This window comes from Archocentrus centrarchus, unplaced genomic scaffold (genome assembly GCF_007364275.1).
Source record: "Archocentrus centrarchus isolate MPI-CPG fArcCen1 unplaced genomic scaffold, fArcCen1 scaffold_63_ctg1, whole genome shotgun sequence".
Classification (NCBI taxonomy): Eukaryota; Metazoa; Chordata; class Actinopteri; order Cichliformes; family Cichlidae; genus Archocentrus; species Archocentrus centrarchus.
Window position 1 is genome coordinate 366,051 of NW_022060280.1, and position 15,747 is coordinate 381,797.

Here is a 15,747-nt window from a genome sequence, read left to right on the forward strand (position 1 = left end):
CTTACCATGCATGGAGGGTTTCACCCCAAATCCAGCACCCTGAGACTGTATGCTAAGCTGAAGGAAGGTGGCCGAGGACTAGTGAGTGTCAGGACCACTGTCCTAGATGAAACAACGAAGATCCACGAATACATCAGGAAGACGGCCACAAAGGATCATGTGCTTAGTGAGTACCTCAGGCAGCAGAAACCCGAGAAAGAAGAGGAGGAAGAATAGGAACCATCACGGAAGGACAGGCATGGCACGGCATGTACCACCGTCAGATAGAAGACGTGGCTGACACAGAGAAATCCTACCAATGGCTGGACAAAGCTGGACTGACAGACAGCACAGAGGTACTAATCATGGCAGCACAAGAACAAGCTCTGAGCACAAGATTGATAGAGGCTGGGGTCAACCATACCAGGCAAGACCTCAGGTGCAGGTTGTACAGAGATGCCCCTGGCGAGCTGTTAATATTTTTTGTTAATATTTGTTGTAACACACTGTCACAAATTTGTCCAGCACTTATGTTTGATGACAATAAAGGCTTCTGATTCTGAAAAACCTCTTGGAAAATTGTCTTCCACAGGCTTCACTAATGTTTACATAGAATTTCCACAATTAGGCACAGCACAGGCAGTAAAAGAGGATGGGACACTTGATTAAAAGCCAGGTTTTTAAAGAAGTGTTTGCCCTAGGCACCATTGTGGCTCATTGGGTGAGCAGGTGAACATGCATGCCCCCACATGGCTGTGGTGCAGGTGGCCCGGGTTCACGTTCGACCTGTGGCCCTCTCTCTCTCTCCTCACTATCCTGTCCTGTCTCTCTTCACTGTACATTATCTAAAAAAGGCCAAAAAAAATCTTTTAAAAAAGTCTTTTCCCCACTGGTGTTGTATTTAAAAAAAAAAAAGTGCTTATCAAAGTAGTCAATGACCCAATTTACTAATATGTGCATAAAAACTTATTTACCCTGCACAAAAAACAAGTACATAATAGGGGTGTACGATATATATCGTCTACGATAATATCATAATTGCCGTGTTAACGATGTGCGAGCTGATGTTATTGAGTATGCTAATGAGGAAAAAAAACAACAATGAAAATGCCTCGGTTCCACGTGTTCACTACTTCATGCTTTAGTATAGGCTGCGTGTGTGCATTGAGAGTGCCCATACTGTGCGCTAGCATAGCTGCATAAACAACACACCTAAAGCTGGAAATGAGTGAACACACTGTGCCAGGGGAAGAAATTCAGACATCCCCAGCCTCGCAGTCTACCACCTTAATTCGTAGGTGAGGAGGTGGTTTGCAGTTTGCAGACTTTGTAAGAAAACGCATAGCTCGACAACTAACCTGGTTGATCATCTACGAGTATGAGGAATATGAAAAGTTTCAGGAACCCGCTGTCCAAGACAAACTTTAATCAGCTAAGGTGTCTGGCAAAACACACACTCAGCAAACTTTAACCCCCTCCCAACCACGACCAGCGGGAGAAAAAGGAAGATAATGGATGGATGTTAATACCCTTTAAGTTAAAGTAGGTATGTTACAGTACAATCACTGCGTCATAACCTAGCAATGTTCTCAGAGCTCACCTGTTTGGAGCCTCAGATTATATGCTGAAGCAGTCTTGCAATAAGCAGGTTTCTGATCAGATGTAGGTGTGTAGTTTGTGATTTATTTTGCTATAATGTAGGAGGAATCCCCCTGGAGAGCCTCTTTTTTTTATTTATTTATTTTTTTCCCCCCATTCTGTCAAGTCGTCCATATTTAGCGATTGCTTTTGAAAAACTTGCCGAAGTTTTTCTGTTTACATTTGTCATGCCCGGGACACTCTTGAAAATGAGACTTTAATCTCAATCTGTTTTTCCTGGTTAAATAAAGGCTAAATAAAATAAAATAAAAATAAGTTAACATGTCAGAAACATTGATTTAAGTCTTATATTTTACCAGCTTTCACTTCTTGTACAACACATTTTTAAGTAATGCAAAACATTGTTTATTATCGTTATCGAAAAAAATTACAGAAAAAAAAAAAAAAAAAAAAAATCAAGATATTTTTTTTTGTCAGTATCGCACACCCCTAGTGCATAAGCGAACTCAACATTGGATTTATGAAATATGCACACTGGCTTACTTTGTACTTACACCATGCACATGTTAGTAAATCAGAATCATTCTGAAACAGGCTTGTACACTCTATATACTGTACTGTCCCCATTTCTTTATACAGTCAATCCTCGCTATATTGCACTTCACTGTATCATGTGGTTTTTTTTTTTTAAATCTAATTCTGTGTAGCAGAGCTTTCACTATCGTGTGGGATTCTGTGGGTATTTCATCGGTGGATGAATACCGTACTGTACGCCCCTACCGCTTGCACAAGTTTGCCAACGTGAGACTGTACTCAGGACACTATTAGCTGATGGAATGGAAGGCGACCAACCACAGCACTGTGTTCTGCATCCTGGGCACCGATTGGCTCAGTGACCATAGCATCAGTCTGTTTGCTCTCCTGTACTATGCCCATACATTCAGCATCTCTCCTGGTCTACTTCACATTGATGTCCGATCACTGCACGTATTGTAGCTTTGCAGTGTTGTGTTTTTGTGAAATTTTCCTGTTTAAGAGTGTATGAATTGTGAGTATCAGAAAGGTTAATAAAAGAGTAGGAAAGGTTTATAATTTTTATAAAGTATGGGAAGGTTTTATAAAGCCATAAAACATATATAAATAAAATAAATATAACGTCGCTACTTTGTGGAATTTCACCTATCATGGGGGTCTCTGGAATGCAACCCCTGCAATAGGTGAGGGATCACTGCACAAGGAAGCATGTTTACCACCAGGTGAAGGAAAAAATAGTGATGCTGTACCCTCTAGGCAAGAAAGCGGGCTGACTGAAGAAGCTGAATCAATTGTGTCCCAACAGGAAGCCAGAAAAGGTGCAACTTTTATGTTCAGTCCACTGGACTGACAGTGTTTAAATTTCTGCAGATTTAGCATACACAGGAAATGAGGGCCATTGTCTCTATGTGTGTGCCATTTCCATTAAAGTGGAACTACTGATTATGCTAGTTCCTCCCTGTTGGACCCCAGTATCAAGATTTTACATTACATTCACTAATCATCATGCCCCTAAACTGTATTTCATCTCATCTTAAGCTCCCAGCCAGACTTCATCTGTTACACTTACAATTTACAAGGAACACTTGGTTTTAAACTAGCCCCTGCAGAAAGAAATTGATATTTGTCAGTATTAGAAGAAATGTTTTTAAAAAACAAAATAAAAGTTGTGTTAGCAAGAATACAGATGGAATATTGAGACACCCTTACAACTCTCTGAGCAGATCTTGAATCAGCATACATGAGCTGTTGGTCAGTTACCTGGTACTGTGGTTTCTGGGTGAGGCGGCTGAGCTCCCTGAACTCCAGCTGGATGCTTGTAACTTCTGCCACAGTGCTGTCTGAGGTCCAGTGAGGGGGGTGTGCTGTACCTTTCCCAATGTTCACATCAGAGTAGGGGATCTTAGACGGGGTGTTAAAGGCTGGCATCAACCTGGAGCCAATATCTTTCTGTGGAGAAAGAAAAAATATTTCATGGAGATGTTTGCATCTAAAAAGGTGAAAACCACAAGTCAAAGTGTTGACCATGACTGTCCTAACTTGATTTTAAAAATTTGATGTGTGGTGTGCAGAGCTGCACTGAACTGTTGTGGTAGGGGTCCTGTCAAGCTTTATTTTTCTTCTACTGTGTGACACATGAACACTGATTTGTTGCATTCAAGTTTGTGCCATCAAATGAAGTTTGCTCAAAAACCATTCACAGGATTAAACGGACATTGGATCGGCAATGCTGGTATCCCACAACAGGATGCTATATGACATGTAATTATCATGGAACTAATTTGCACCAATTTGTAGGGATGCACTGATATACTGACTGAATATAGGTATTATGCTGACTTATATAAGCAAACATCATAATAAAGATCAGATTTTCCCCAATACAAAAAAGAGGGACTAAACAACAAAGCAACAGAAAAATTATTAGCATTGAAGTCAGATAGCAGGAAAATTGTTATTTAAAACACCAACCCAAAATTTCACAAATGCCGAATCCTAACAATTCAATATTTTTTAAGCAAACACCCTAAATATACTCTTTATTCCACATATGCTAAGATTTTTTTGTTCATTTATCTTTTATTATATAAGCCCAATTCCAAAAATGTTAGGATGCTGTGTAAAATGTAAATTAAAACAGAATGCAATGTTTTCCAGATCTCATAAACCCATATTTTCTGCACAATAGAACACAGAAAATGTACCAAATGTTTAATCTGTTTAATCTTAAGAAAAAACACTGGTTCATTTTGAATTTGATATCAAAAATTCATCTAAAAAAAGTTGGCGCAGTGCCATGTTTACCACTGTGTAGCATATCCTCTTCTTTTAACAACAGTTTGTAACTGAGGAGAACAGTCACTGGAGAGAAATGTCGTCCCATTCTTGGCTGACAGAGGATTCCATCTACTCAGTCCTTTTTGGAACATGGAAGTTTTTGTAAGCGCCTTGGCACTGTTTGTTGTGATTTGGAACTATAAAGACAAAACTGAATTGAAGTGAATGATGCATCAGATGTCTTCAGCTAGTGAAAGGTCTGGACTGTTGTAGTAACTGCAGTATATGGTTTAACAATACCTTCCTAAAATATGCAAGGCCTCCTCTGAAAAAAAAAAATTATCTGGATGGGAGCATACGTTGCTCTAAAACACTTTCAGCACTGATGGTGCCTTTCCAGATGTGGAAGCAGCCCATTCCATAGGTACTGATGCATACCCGTAACATCAGAGATGAAGGCTTTTTAAGTGAGCACTGATAGCAAGGCGGATGGTCCCTCAACTCATTAATCTGTATTATATAATATTTCAAATTGGGATTCATCTGACCACAAAACAGTTTTCCACTTTGCCTCAGTCCATTATGTGGTTAGGCCCAGCAAAGATGGTAGCATTTCTGGATGATGTTCACATACAGCTTCTATGATAGAGCTTTAACCCTTTAATACTGAACCTGTTGCCGCGACAGAACGTACTTCAAAAGTGCCGCCGTTCACCGACTTCCGGCAACAATTACCATAATAACCCTATATTGGCTGTGAAGTGCAATTTCTTAGCTTTCTGAAACTGTATGAATTTTACACATCGCGTAATTATGGTAACTCAAAGTTCCTTTGATCAGCCACCTCAGCAGTGATACGCTCCATGTTGACCAGCTGTTCACGGCAAGTAAGGGCAGTTAATGGTGCTTCAGCAGCAATCGCCGCTGAAATAGGGTTAACCTGCACAACAAACTGTGCTGAGACGCAATGTTTTACAGACGTTTTCCTGAGGCCATGAAGTGATTTCTATGACAAAATCATGTGGCCTGAGGGCCCGAAGATCACGGACATCTTATACTGATTTTTGGCCTTGTCTTCTTGAGCACAGAGATATCCATCTTTTTATTATATTAGGTACTGTAGATGATGAAATAGAAGTCTTCAGAATTTTAAGCTGAGGAACATTATTGTATTGAGAATCAAGTATGGGATTATGAGATTTGCAAATCATTGGATTCTGTTTTTATTTATTTTTAACACAGCTTCCCAACATTTTTGGAATTGGATATGTAGTAACTTCATGACCTTAGGGTTTCTAACCTTCCACATTAAAAACAAAACAAAAAAGACACACAAATAGTCAAAATATCACTAAACAAATAAAATCTTTACCTTAAGTGTAGTATTTGTTCCCTCCCCCACTGTGACTGGATGGCTGGGTAAAAAGTGACAATGACGAGCATCGTTTGTAGCACGTTTTTTTATATAATATGTCATTGTGTAAATATGCAGAAATCCCACTGCAAACATTTGAGAAAGTACTCTGGCCTCAGGAAAAGGAGAAGGTTTTGAAATGCAGGTGTGGTGACTTACAGCTTTGTCTAAGAACAGTGTGTCTCCAGTCAGATGATAGGTGCTCAACAGGCCTCCCAGGATGCGGATGGTAGTTTCAAACAGGTTGACATCAACATTCTTGTTGAACGTGAGCTCAGCGGCCACCCATGCCTTTGCTTCCTCAAATTCTGCAACACATCACTGCATTTATTGAATAGAACCATAAGTCAGCTCCTTATGATGGACGGTTCTTTTTTTCTCTAATATTGCTGTCACACTCCTTACTATACTCCCTACTTGAAGAGAACTTTGGAGCTATGAGGGTAATCTGTATTCATTTATAATCTATTCTGTAATCATAGACAGACTCTTCTCATATACTGTATGAGAAGATTCTATCACTTCATAAATTACAATGTAACTTGTTGCTACAGTTACAGATGCCAACATCTGGATGCTTGAAAAGCTGCTCCTAGAAGTTGTGAGCTTTCAAGATGTGAGTATATTTATTCAAAATTAGAAGGCACAAAGTCATTTTATTGATATAGTGCCAATTCACAACAAAAGTTGCCTTAAGGTGCTTTATACTGTAAAGACCCTACAATATTCAAAAGAAAGAAACCCCCAACAATCAGATGTCCCCTGATGAGCCAGTATACCTTCTTTAAGACTGAGAATCCACATGGTATCTAGGGCATCAATAAGTGTCAAACCCAGACCAAACCACTCGCTGTATGACTTGGAGATGGGCTTAAGCTCATCGTGGCCCCAAGCAAAGTCTTTATAACCCTTCCAAGCATGTCTGAAAGCTTCCTGCACTGCTGCCAGCCGGACAGCTTCTGGAACACACAAAACACGCCCATTTATTATCCCATTCAAGTTCATAGAGGGATTCAGAAAAAAGTCACTAATGTAAAATGTATTTAAGGTCATCTTAAATAGGAGTTAAAATACTCTTAAGTAGATAGTACATTACTTCAATACTGTAATGCAATCAATTTCAATTTGTGAGTGCAGTGAAAAATAGTAATTCCATAATCAACATAGAAAGTGATAAATAAACAAGCAAACACCTGACTCTTTGGAGAATTTGGCTTTCTGGTTGGGAGGTGAACCCTCCTTATTTTCTCCATTCTTGGTGCGTTCTGTGTTGTGGTTAATATCAATCATAGCCCCATGCCAGCTGGAAATCAGCAGAGGATTAGGAATTTAATAATATAAATATACAGGCATGAGAAAAACAAATACATCTTCAGTATTGGCCCAATCCTCTTTTAAACAGTGCCTACAGATAAAAGAAACATACTAAAACAAATCAAATAAGTAACCTACATCTAAAGCACCTTCAATTTAAAATTAGGGGTTCTAGATCAGGGTGCAACTGGTATTTGGTGCCATCAGGCCAAGCCTGAGAATTTCACAAAGCCTTCAGAAAAAAAGCTGGATGCCTAAGAGTCTGAAATAAATCGTCCGCTGTAAGTAATTGTCTAAAGTGGTCCCCATTCCTAACAATTCCCAATTTGCGCTGGACTACAGATTTAGTCTCCAAGTCTCCACAAGTGAAAGAAACTAATCCAAAGCACACTTGCAAATACACCACAGAATAGCTCCAAAAAAAACCCTGATTTGAGTCACAATCTGGGCTTTGTTAATGTGTGATGAGAGAGGAGGTGTGCATTTACTTTTTAAACGTGGCTTTACGAACAAATTTCAGCAGTGATGATACTCCAAATCTCACCTGATGACTCCCTGCTCCTTCCCTTTCTTCTTGATGCTGTCAGCTGCCTTGTCTACAGCCCCTGTGTCTGAAGTGTTTCCTTTCTTCTGAAGGTGATTCAGGACAGGTGGTCTTCTCTTATTGGATAATTTCCTCTGTGGTGACACAAGCAAGAAACTTTAACCATTGAAATCTTCCCTTAATGCAAGCAACTTCTTAAGAAAGAACAGCAAAATAATCCATATCATTTAAATGTAATACATACACTCTACCTGTTAACACTACAACTTCATTTAGGCTAATTTAAAGGACACATGTATCAGTCACGCATTACTAAATGAGTGCACTAGGGATATGGAGGCAACCCTGGCAACAGTACATGGAAAATCTTTTTTGCACAACCACTGAAAGGCTTTACTAATAGTGAGCACAGTAAAACTGAGCTGAGAGAACAGCATAATTGCAGATTAAACATCCTGCACTGCATGCATCAGTATGTAGTGTTCAAGTCATGTACTTTGACCTTAAGTCTACGAGCTGCCTGAGACTTTTACGTTCTTACTGTTGTGTAAAGCAGTCATTACCTTAGCTAGGGACATTTGCTGAATATATCTGAATTACTCATACATTAAAGTTTGCAGCATATTTTGGATGTGAACTCAGTCATGTGAAAAAGAAAAGATACCTTCTTTCAATTCCAAGGTTTTATGTATCAGGGCAACAATATAGCATAACGCTGTCATTATTTATTTAACAAGAGTGATCCAAAGAACATAATTTGACTGCTCAAAGGCTTGTCAGAAAGTATATTCACGTAAAAGCAAGTGATTCATATTTACAAATATAGCCACAAGTGGCGATTATACGCCCTCGCTGGCCGCCACCCCAGTGCTGGTGCTGATTTTAACTCATGGTTGCCAAAGTTTCCAGTTTTAGCCCTTGAAATAGCTAATTAATGTGAAACACGGCACTGGGTATAGTTGCCACCCATATGAAAAAAAATGGTGCATTTTGGTCATCGCCATGGCAACAGTGCAAAATATGGCATGGGTGTCAATGGCTTTTTTTTGATCAAGATGATGAACAGAATGTCTCCACCAAATTTCATATACGGTATTTCTGAAAAACTACTTTTTTTTCAAGCCATATAAATTTTGTTTGCAAAATCTCAACCATTGCCATGTATCCCGAAATATTGATTCAGGCTGGTTCAGTACATAAGTAATTAAAATTTCAGGAAAATCAGAAAAAGACTGCACGAACGATTCCACATACAATATATATTCTAACCAAATATAATTGTGTGGTTTCTCCATATGGATAAAAAGAGATAGATTAGATGTATTATTAATTGCTCCACATAGGAATAAAATGGGACATTTATGTCATCACCATTAGGGTTTAACATTTTTCCCGAAAATGACATGAATCAAATCCCGGGAAATGACGAGCCATTTCCCGGGAAAAAGTTTTTTTTTTTTTATTTTAATTAGGCCTTCTGTAGCCTGTGTCGGGCTTAACCTATTCTGATATTGTAGAGGTAGCTTTCCAGCTATGTCCTGTTATGCCCAGTAGGGGGTAACGTTGGCTTGATTATTGCAATAAAACCTACATCTCGGCATTCGAGTGCTCGAGCTATGTGGTGTTGTATCGTTCCTCAACACTCCCTTAACAAATATAATTCGAATATTCCTGCATTGTTCATGGAATTATACCAAACTCTTTTACAATTGCTGGTGCAAAGACGGTTCATCTCCACACAGCATTGATAAAGGTTCAGCCACGCTGTCGTGACGACATCTGTTTCACTATATCTCCACCAGTGGAACGCTGTAATAGTCATTGAAAAGTTAACTAAAACGCTTGAGATGAAGGCTGAAGCCAGCCTTAAACGGAGGCTGAACGTGCCTGAAATGAAGAGTAATGCTTTTCGCATTAAACGAATGCTTCTCTCAATATTTCCTTCCTTTCTGAAAGTCAAATCGACGCGCGCGACTTTTTTCCCGGTTTCCCGTCTTAACGTTTCCCGGGAAAAGGGAAATGGTTCTGATCGCATTTCCCGGGAATCCCGGGTTCCGGGTTTAAACCCTAATCACCATGGCAAAAGCATGCAAAATATGACATGGGTGTGATTGACTTTTTTGATCAGGTTGACATAGAGAATGTTTTTACCAGATTTCATGTATTTATCAGAAACTAAAAAGGTACTTTTTCTATTACATGAATGTCAGGATTTCCCATTGGAATAAAATGGGTCCTTTCAGGCATTGCCGTGGCAGCGTCTTTAGGATAACAATATTTTTATCTCCAGGTTTTTTGATCAGGGTGAGGTAAAAAGTGTTTGTACCAAATTTCATGCATTTCTGAGAAACTAAAGGTTATTTTTCAATCACAGAAATGGGCATTTGGGACAATCGCCATGGCAGCATCTTAAAAAAAATACAATAGGGGTGTCACTGACTTTTTCGATCAGGCTGATGTCAAGAATGTTTGTACCAATTTTCATGCATTTCTGAGAAACTACATTTTTTGACGTCCATACAAATTTTTGTTTTTGTTTGTTTGTTTCTAGGGGCGTTATTAGAACACAAAAATTCTGGGAATCTCACTGGGCTGAGAACTTCAGCTGTTAGCTACCAGAAGGGCTCACTATCACCACAATTTGCTAGTGGGCGCCGCCATTAGCACTAGCAATCATTTGGCAACAACGGAAAACCCCTTTCAGTACCAAGGGGCTCCAACAAAATATTTTTTATGCTTTAATCCCTGATTAGCAACTAAAGATAGACCTGCAATACAAAGCATTATAACATTACGCGCATGCAGCTCCCCTGTTTTTCAATAAAAGCACTGATAACACAACACAGCAGTTGTTTTACATGCAGTCTGTCTGCACACACGCAGCACGTGCAAAGAGGCGGAACCATTACCAAGAAGGTGAGCTCAGGTAGAGCGAAAGAAAACGTTTTTCATCCAAAGCAGCAGCGCTTGTTCCTGCAACCACCATTAAAACTTTACTGGGAAACAGCTGGAGGAGCCCTTCATCAACCACCTGATCAGCAAGCATCAGTGTGAAGAAAAGAGAATTTTGTAGCTGCTCCATCTACCGACATTTGTTTCACACAGCAAAAAACTGCAATAAATCTACAGAACTTATAATATGCAGATGAATGAGACAAAGGTATTTCTTTTCCAATTAATAGATGGAATAATCGATAGAATACTCGATTACTAAAATAATCGATAGTTGCAGCCCTAGTCTATGCAAAACAATGTCTACAATTAACATAGCTCAACAGCTAAGTAAAAATTTTCGCATTTGTCTTGTTAAATGTTGAAACCACATGGTGTCCTTAAAAGAGCAGGAAAGGAACTACAGAAACCTGGGAGGGTTGCTCTTGCATTGGTGGTTGGCCCCGTTTCACAGGCTCAGGTAGCATTTGAGGAATAAAGGGCTTCATTGCACTGTTACTGTCTGTGTCTTGGTGTCCATCTGTAAGGCCTCAACACACACACACACACACACACACACACACACACACACACACACACACTTAGCATTAAAGTGTTACATTGACATAATTCAAGTGCAGCCTGATAATTACTAGAGCTCGTGGATTAGGATCCTACAAGGTGATGATTATACAATAGAAAAGACTAGAAGCAGTCTTTATTGTCCCGCAAAGGGGAAATTCCAATGTACCAGCAGCAACAGATATAAAGGTTCTTAAAAATGTTAAAAACAATATATAAAAAACAACTTTAACAATAACAGTAATTAAAATAATAAAAATAATAATAACATACTATACAGACTATATTGGATGTGCAACTGAGTCAAAAAGTGCAGTAACAGCAGAATGTTATTTAAGAATAAGTAAAAACAGACTAAATGACTGTGCAAACGCCAACATTGATGTAATACCTATGTTACTGTACATGTCTACTTGCCTTTGAGCTTTAACAAAGACTTGAAAAATAATCAGCTGGCATTGGCAAGTTCTCATGAGGTTCTGACAGCTGGTCAGTTCCTCATAGGAAAAAGTTTCAAATAATTATTCAGTATATGGACAAGTATTCCCTGTGAGACAAAAGCTCAGGCTTCAGAATGCATTGAGTTTTTTTCTACTTGTCACTATATGATGTTATATTGATTAAGTAACCTTTTACGGTCATCATAACACAGAAGCCCCACCAAACTAATCTTCAAACCTTCCATTTGTGAGACGCAACCAATTAGAATCACGAAAAGCTATTCTAGCAGAGGTCAGAAATAAAAAATATTGAGCTGGACATGACCAATGTAGGTCCCATTTCACAATAAGGAACCTTACCTCTCAAGTGTTCAGTAACAGTAGGATAGGAAGCTATTAGACAAATGAACAGGAGGACAAGGATGAATAGGATGAGGCTCCGCTGCAGCCTAGACAGTTGCTTCCACTTCTGAAGACACACGGAAGGGAGGAAAACAGTGAACCACAGCAATGTAATTTTAATAGTTTAAAATGAAATTTTCCTCTGGGCCAAACAAGCACAGTAACTGACAGGTTTCACTTCCTATACAGGCTACTGGGAATAGCTTATTACATATTCCTTAATTGTTGCTATACTACCTTTCTGTCAAATGGTGCTTATTATTAGCAGAGCACTTGTGGTAAAGGTGGTAACATTGATTTTGACTTTCACTGATTTTTAGAAGTAAAAAATTGGGTCATCCAATTCATAGTAGTCTCTGGAGCTTGAAGGGGGGAAAAAAAAGGCAACTGGACTTCTTTACTCCTGATACCCTTTCAAACTCCCACACCAACTAAACGGTGTTCCTCCCAAAGTGCGATGCAATATGTCTGTGTAGGTTCCCAATCATCCAGGTCATAGTAAGAAGTCCAGTCATCTTTTTTTTTTTTTCTCTAAGCTCCAGAGTCATTTGAACATGATGTAGTCGTTTAACCAGCAGCATCTGTAAGGGCCATTTTCTTTCTTTCTTTATATTGTAATCATCTGGACACCAGGGGCAGTTACCTTGTGTGATTCTTAATTTATACAGGAAAGGGGTTTATTCATTTGGGTGTGCTAATGGTGAAGTGCAACAGTTTTTGACTGTGTTGTCTGTGCCAGGTATGTCAGCCTTTAAAATCTTAAGTTAGGCTGCATAACTGCTCAAGTAGCGGGAGAAGAGTTCATCAGGAGCAGGAAATGGAAGGTTTTAGACTGGCCTAGTCAATCTCGAGACTGAAACCTTATAGGGTACGCATTTTACCTGCTAAAGAGGAGACTGAAGAGATTACCCCCAAAACAAACAACAACTGAAAGAGACTATGGTGAAAGCCTGGAAAACCATCACAAAAGAATGCAAAAGTTGTATCAGTGGGACACAGGCCTTATGTAGTCATTGCAAGCGAAGGATTTGCAACTATACTGTTTCACTGTTTCAACATTTTGGGGGGGAGTGTATCTGTGTCCAACATCATGGAATGACAAGATGTGTTTTAAATGTCTTAACAAAAACACTTCAGTGACCATCAGAAGAACTGTTGAGAGTTGATATTTCCTTGTAGGCAAAGCGACCAGCTCTACATTGTATCTGAGAAAAAAAAAAATTCCCACATCTGTATGTACATGCTGGCAATTTTTTTCTACTTTCACCTGCTCCCTTGTCACAGGGGGTGGCAACAGCAGGTTAGCGCTGCATGTTTGATTTAGAAAGTTTTACAGTGGACACCCTTCCTTACAATCACAGAGGGGATTTGTGTCTCTGGCTGGTATTAAACCAGCAACCTTTTACTTGCCAAGCGAATGTGTAAACACTACACTACTGAGTCACTCATTCTACGTGTTAGCAAATATAAGAAACAAAAGCCAGCATAAGCGGGACTCAAAAGTTGTGTTGTTATCAGCATGGAAAACTAGAGGACTGTGAAAACAAGGAAAGTAATGCATTTATGTTGAACCCTACTTACCCTCCAGCAGGATTGCTTCCTCCAGTGTTTACCGTTATTGTAACTCCCACTTCTGTGTCCAAAGTTTATAGATACATAATCCCGCCGGGATGGTTGGTGCATGTCTGTAACTAAGCCCTGAAAATAGACACGTAAAAGAGTAGTGACAGGGAAGATGCATTAAAGTGGCAGGTCACATTAGCACGTGATCCTGGGTGGTAGGCTGTGCTATGCTTACAAGGTAACTTGTCAGACAAGAGCGCAGATTCACCCCACTAATGCTCGGTTTTACAGCCGACAGGAGGTGCTCCAATATAACGTTAATTTTACTGCATACCAACAACTTTGCTCATTACTGTAGTTAGTTAGCATATTGAAGCTATCTAGCTGTCATTACATCTGCAGATGACAAATAGCTGTTCTCATCAGGCTGTAAACTGGATCAATACAGTTTTCTCACTTACTGTAACTTTCAAAGGCACTATTAAATGCTTAATAATTATAAAACTGCACAGTGTGTTTGTTTTACACTTTACTCAACAGGTAAAGACTGACATAGCAACGCTATAGCGACCACTTCGCCTGCGCCTAACTGGCTTGAACAAACCCTATAGCGGATTCACAGCTCAAATGTGGACCGAGGCACTGATCGAGGCCTAAAACTGCCGATAACATCACGGATAAAGTATAACACTTTAAGTACATCAGAAAAATATTACAATGACAATGTTTTAAGGATTATACTCAGCCAGAAAACGTTAACCGTGTCACTGACATTCACGTACCTTTCTGAATTGTGAAATATTCCGCCAATCTAATGCGCCACCACGGGAGAGAGAGAGAAAGAGAGCAGTGTTACTATTGCGGTTGCCAAGATAGCTTTGGGAAGTCTCCTCTCCTCACGTTTAAAACACGTCACCGATACTATTAACGAAATACATCCTTTTTGTCATTACTGCCATCTACCTGTAGCTCTGACTGTGGTGCTGCTCATTAGCTGTGGAGATGTGCCAGTCTAATGACGTCCTCAAAATATCAAATATGGGAACTACTTTTTTACACGAGTTTATACGTTTATTTCTGTATGTTTGCAGATGAAAATCGTATCTGTCAGTTAACATTTGTACTATTAAAATACGTGTTTTAAAGTATTTGTTGATGCGGCAGTTGTGTCAGTAATATAAATAATTTATACATGTGCATACAGTGTTGCATTTCCACATTGTGACCACAATAGACGGTAAACACTGTGAGCTCTGTTGCGGCTTTGCCCTATTTCAGTGGTCGCGAGAAACCCTGCAGATGTCTGCGTGCCGTCTGGTCGCCATCTCTTGTCCGTGTCTGTGTCTACGACGCAGTGTAATCAAGACCTATTTGCTGGGCAACCGCATGCGGCCAGGTTAGCGGTATTTACACTGATTCTCTAAGTCTCTGGAACTCCACTGGACAGACGGAACACCATTCAAATAAACAGACTCCGGTATTTGGTGTTTACCGCAGTTACACTACTTACACTTTGGAGGATAGCCCTGTTGAAAATGATTTGCCCACCTACATCGCTACGGTAGCAATTCATGGGGCCTTTACGTGCACCTCGTAATGTCAGCAATCTATACTCCAAAAAAGGTTGTTTTTGGTGTTAATTTTCCGTTGTTGTATCTGTAATCACGTTGTTGTTCTTTTATATGATTCAGTGCAAACTCCTAACAGTAAAGAAGGTTCTAAAAGTTCTATTTGAAAACGAGTTCATTTTTATTACCAAATTCCAGAAGATTTGTTGTTTAACACATAACCAGGACCTTTGTGACTCACGTTTTATAACAACTATAGGGAAATACAGCATATACAATGTTATGTCTTTGTGTAAAAGATAAGACTAGTTTAAAATGGTTAATGTCACCTTTGTTAATTGTTAGATAATATTATTATACGTACATACAATCATATTTAGATACATGGTTGGATAGATGGTTAGAATTGCATGAAAAAAACACAAATCAAACTGTTATCAGCTATTAACCCATTATTCTTGTTCAAACTGTCTTAAGGTGGATCTGTAACATTTTTCAAGTTATATGGCTCTCAACAAAATGACTACATCAATACTTTTTAGTTAGCAGCTCCATTATAATGGATATCACAGACACTCAGATTCATCCTATTACTATCAG

At 39.2% G+C, this 15,747-nt stretch overlaps 1 protein-coding gene across 6 annotated transcripts in view; it reads right to left on the reverse strand.

Annotated features, from left to right (window-relative positions):
• The window catches only part of man1b1b (mannosidase, alpha, class 1B, member 1b), a 31,531-nt gene extending 16,405 nt beyond the window's left edge, over window positions 1-15,126 (reverse strand). The window contains exons 1-10 of one of the 6 annotated variants that reach the window (XM_030725588.1): window positions 15,090-15,126; window positions 14,362-14,390; window positions 13,598-13,714; window positions 11,975-12,083; window positions 11,024-11,142; window positions 7,662-7,795; window positions 6,997-7,106; window positions 6,583-6,762; window positions 5,963-6,111; window positions 3,373-3,561 (exon numbers count right to left, since the gene is read on the reverse strand). In XM_030725588.1, the coding sequence (XP_030581448.1) occupies window positions 3,373-3,561; window positions 5,963-6,111; window positions 6,583-6,762; window positions 6,997-7,106; window positions 7,662-7,795; window positions 11,024-11,142; window positions 11,975-12,083; window positions 13,598-13,699 (1,092 nt within the window). In that variant the 5' untranslated portion in view covers window positions 13,700-13,714; window positions 14,362-14,390; window positions 15,090-15,126. Of the gene's footprint in view, window positions 1-3,372; window positions 3,562-5,962; window positions 6,112-6,582; window positions 6,763-6,996; window positions 7,107-7,661; window positions 7,796-11,023; window positions 11,143-11,974; window positions 12,084-13,597; window positions 13,715-13,814; window positions 14,083-14,361; window positions 14,496-14,542; window positions 14,616-15,089 lie in introns of those variants that run through there. The other 5 variants (XM_030725585.1, XM_030725584.1, XM_030725590.1 and 2 more) reach the window with 5 other exon arrangements.
• Window positions 15,127-15,747: the final 621 nt, after the last annotated feature.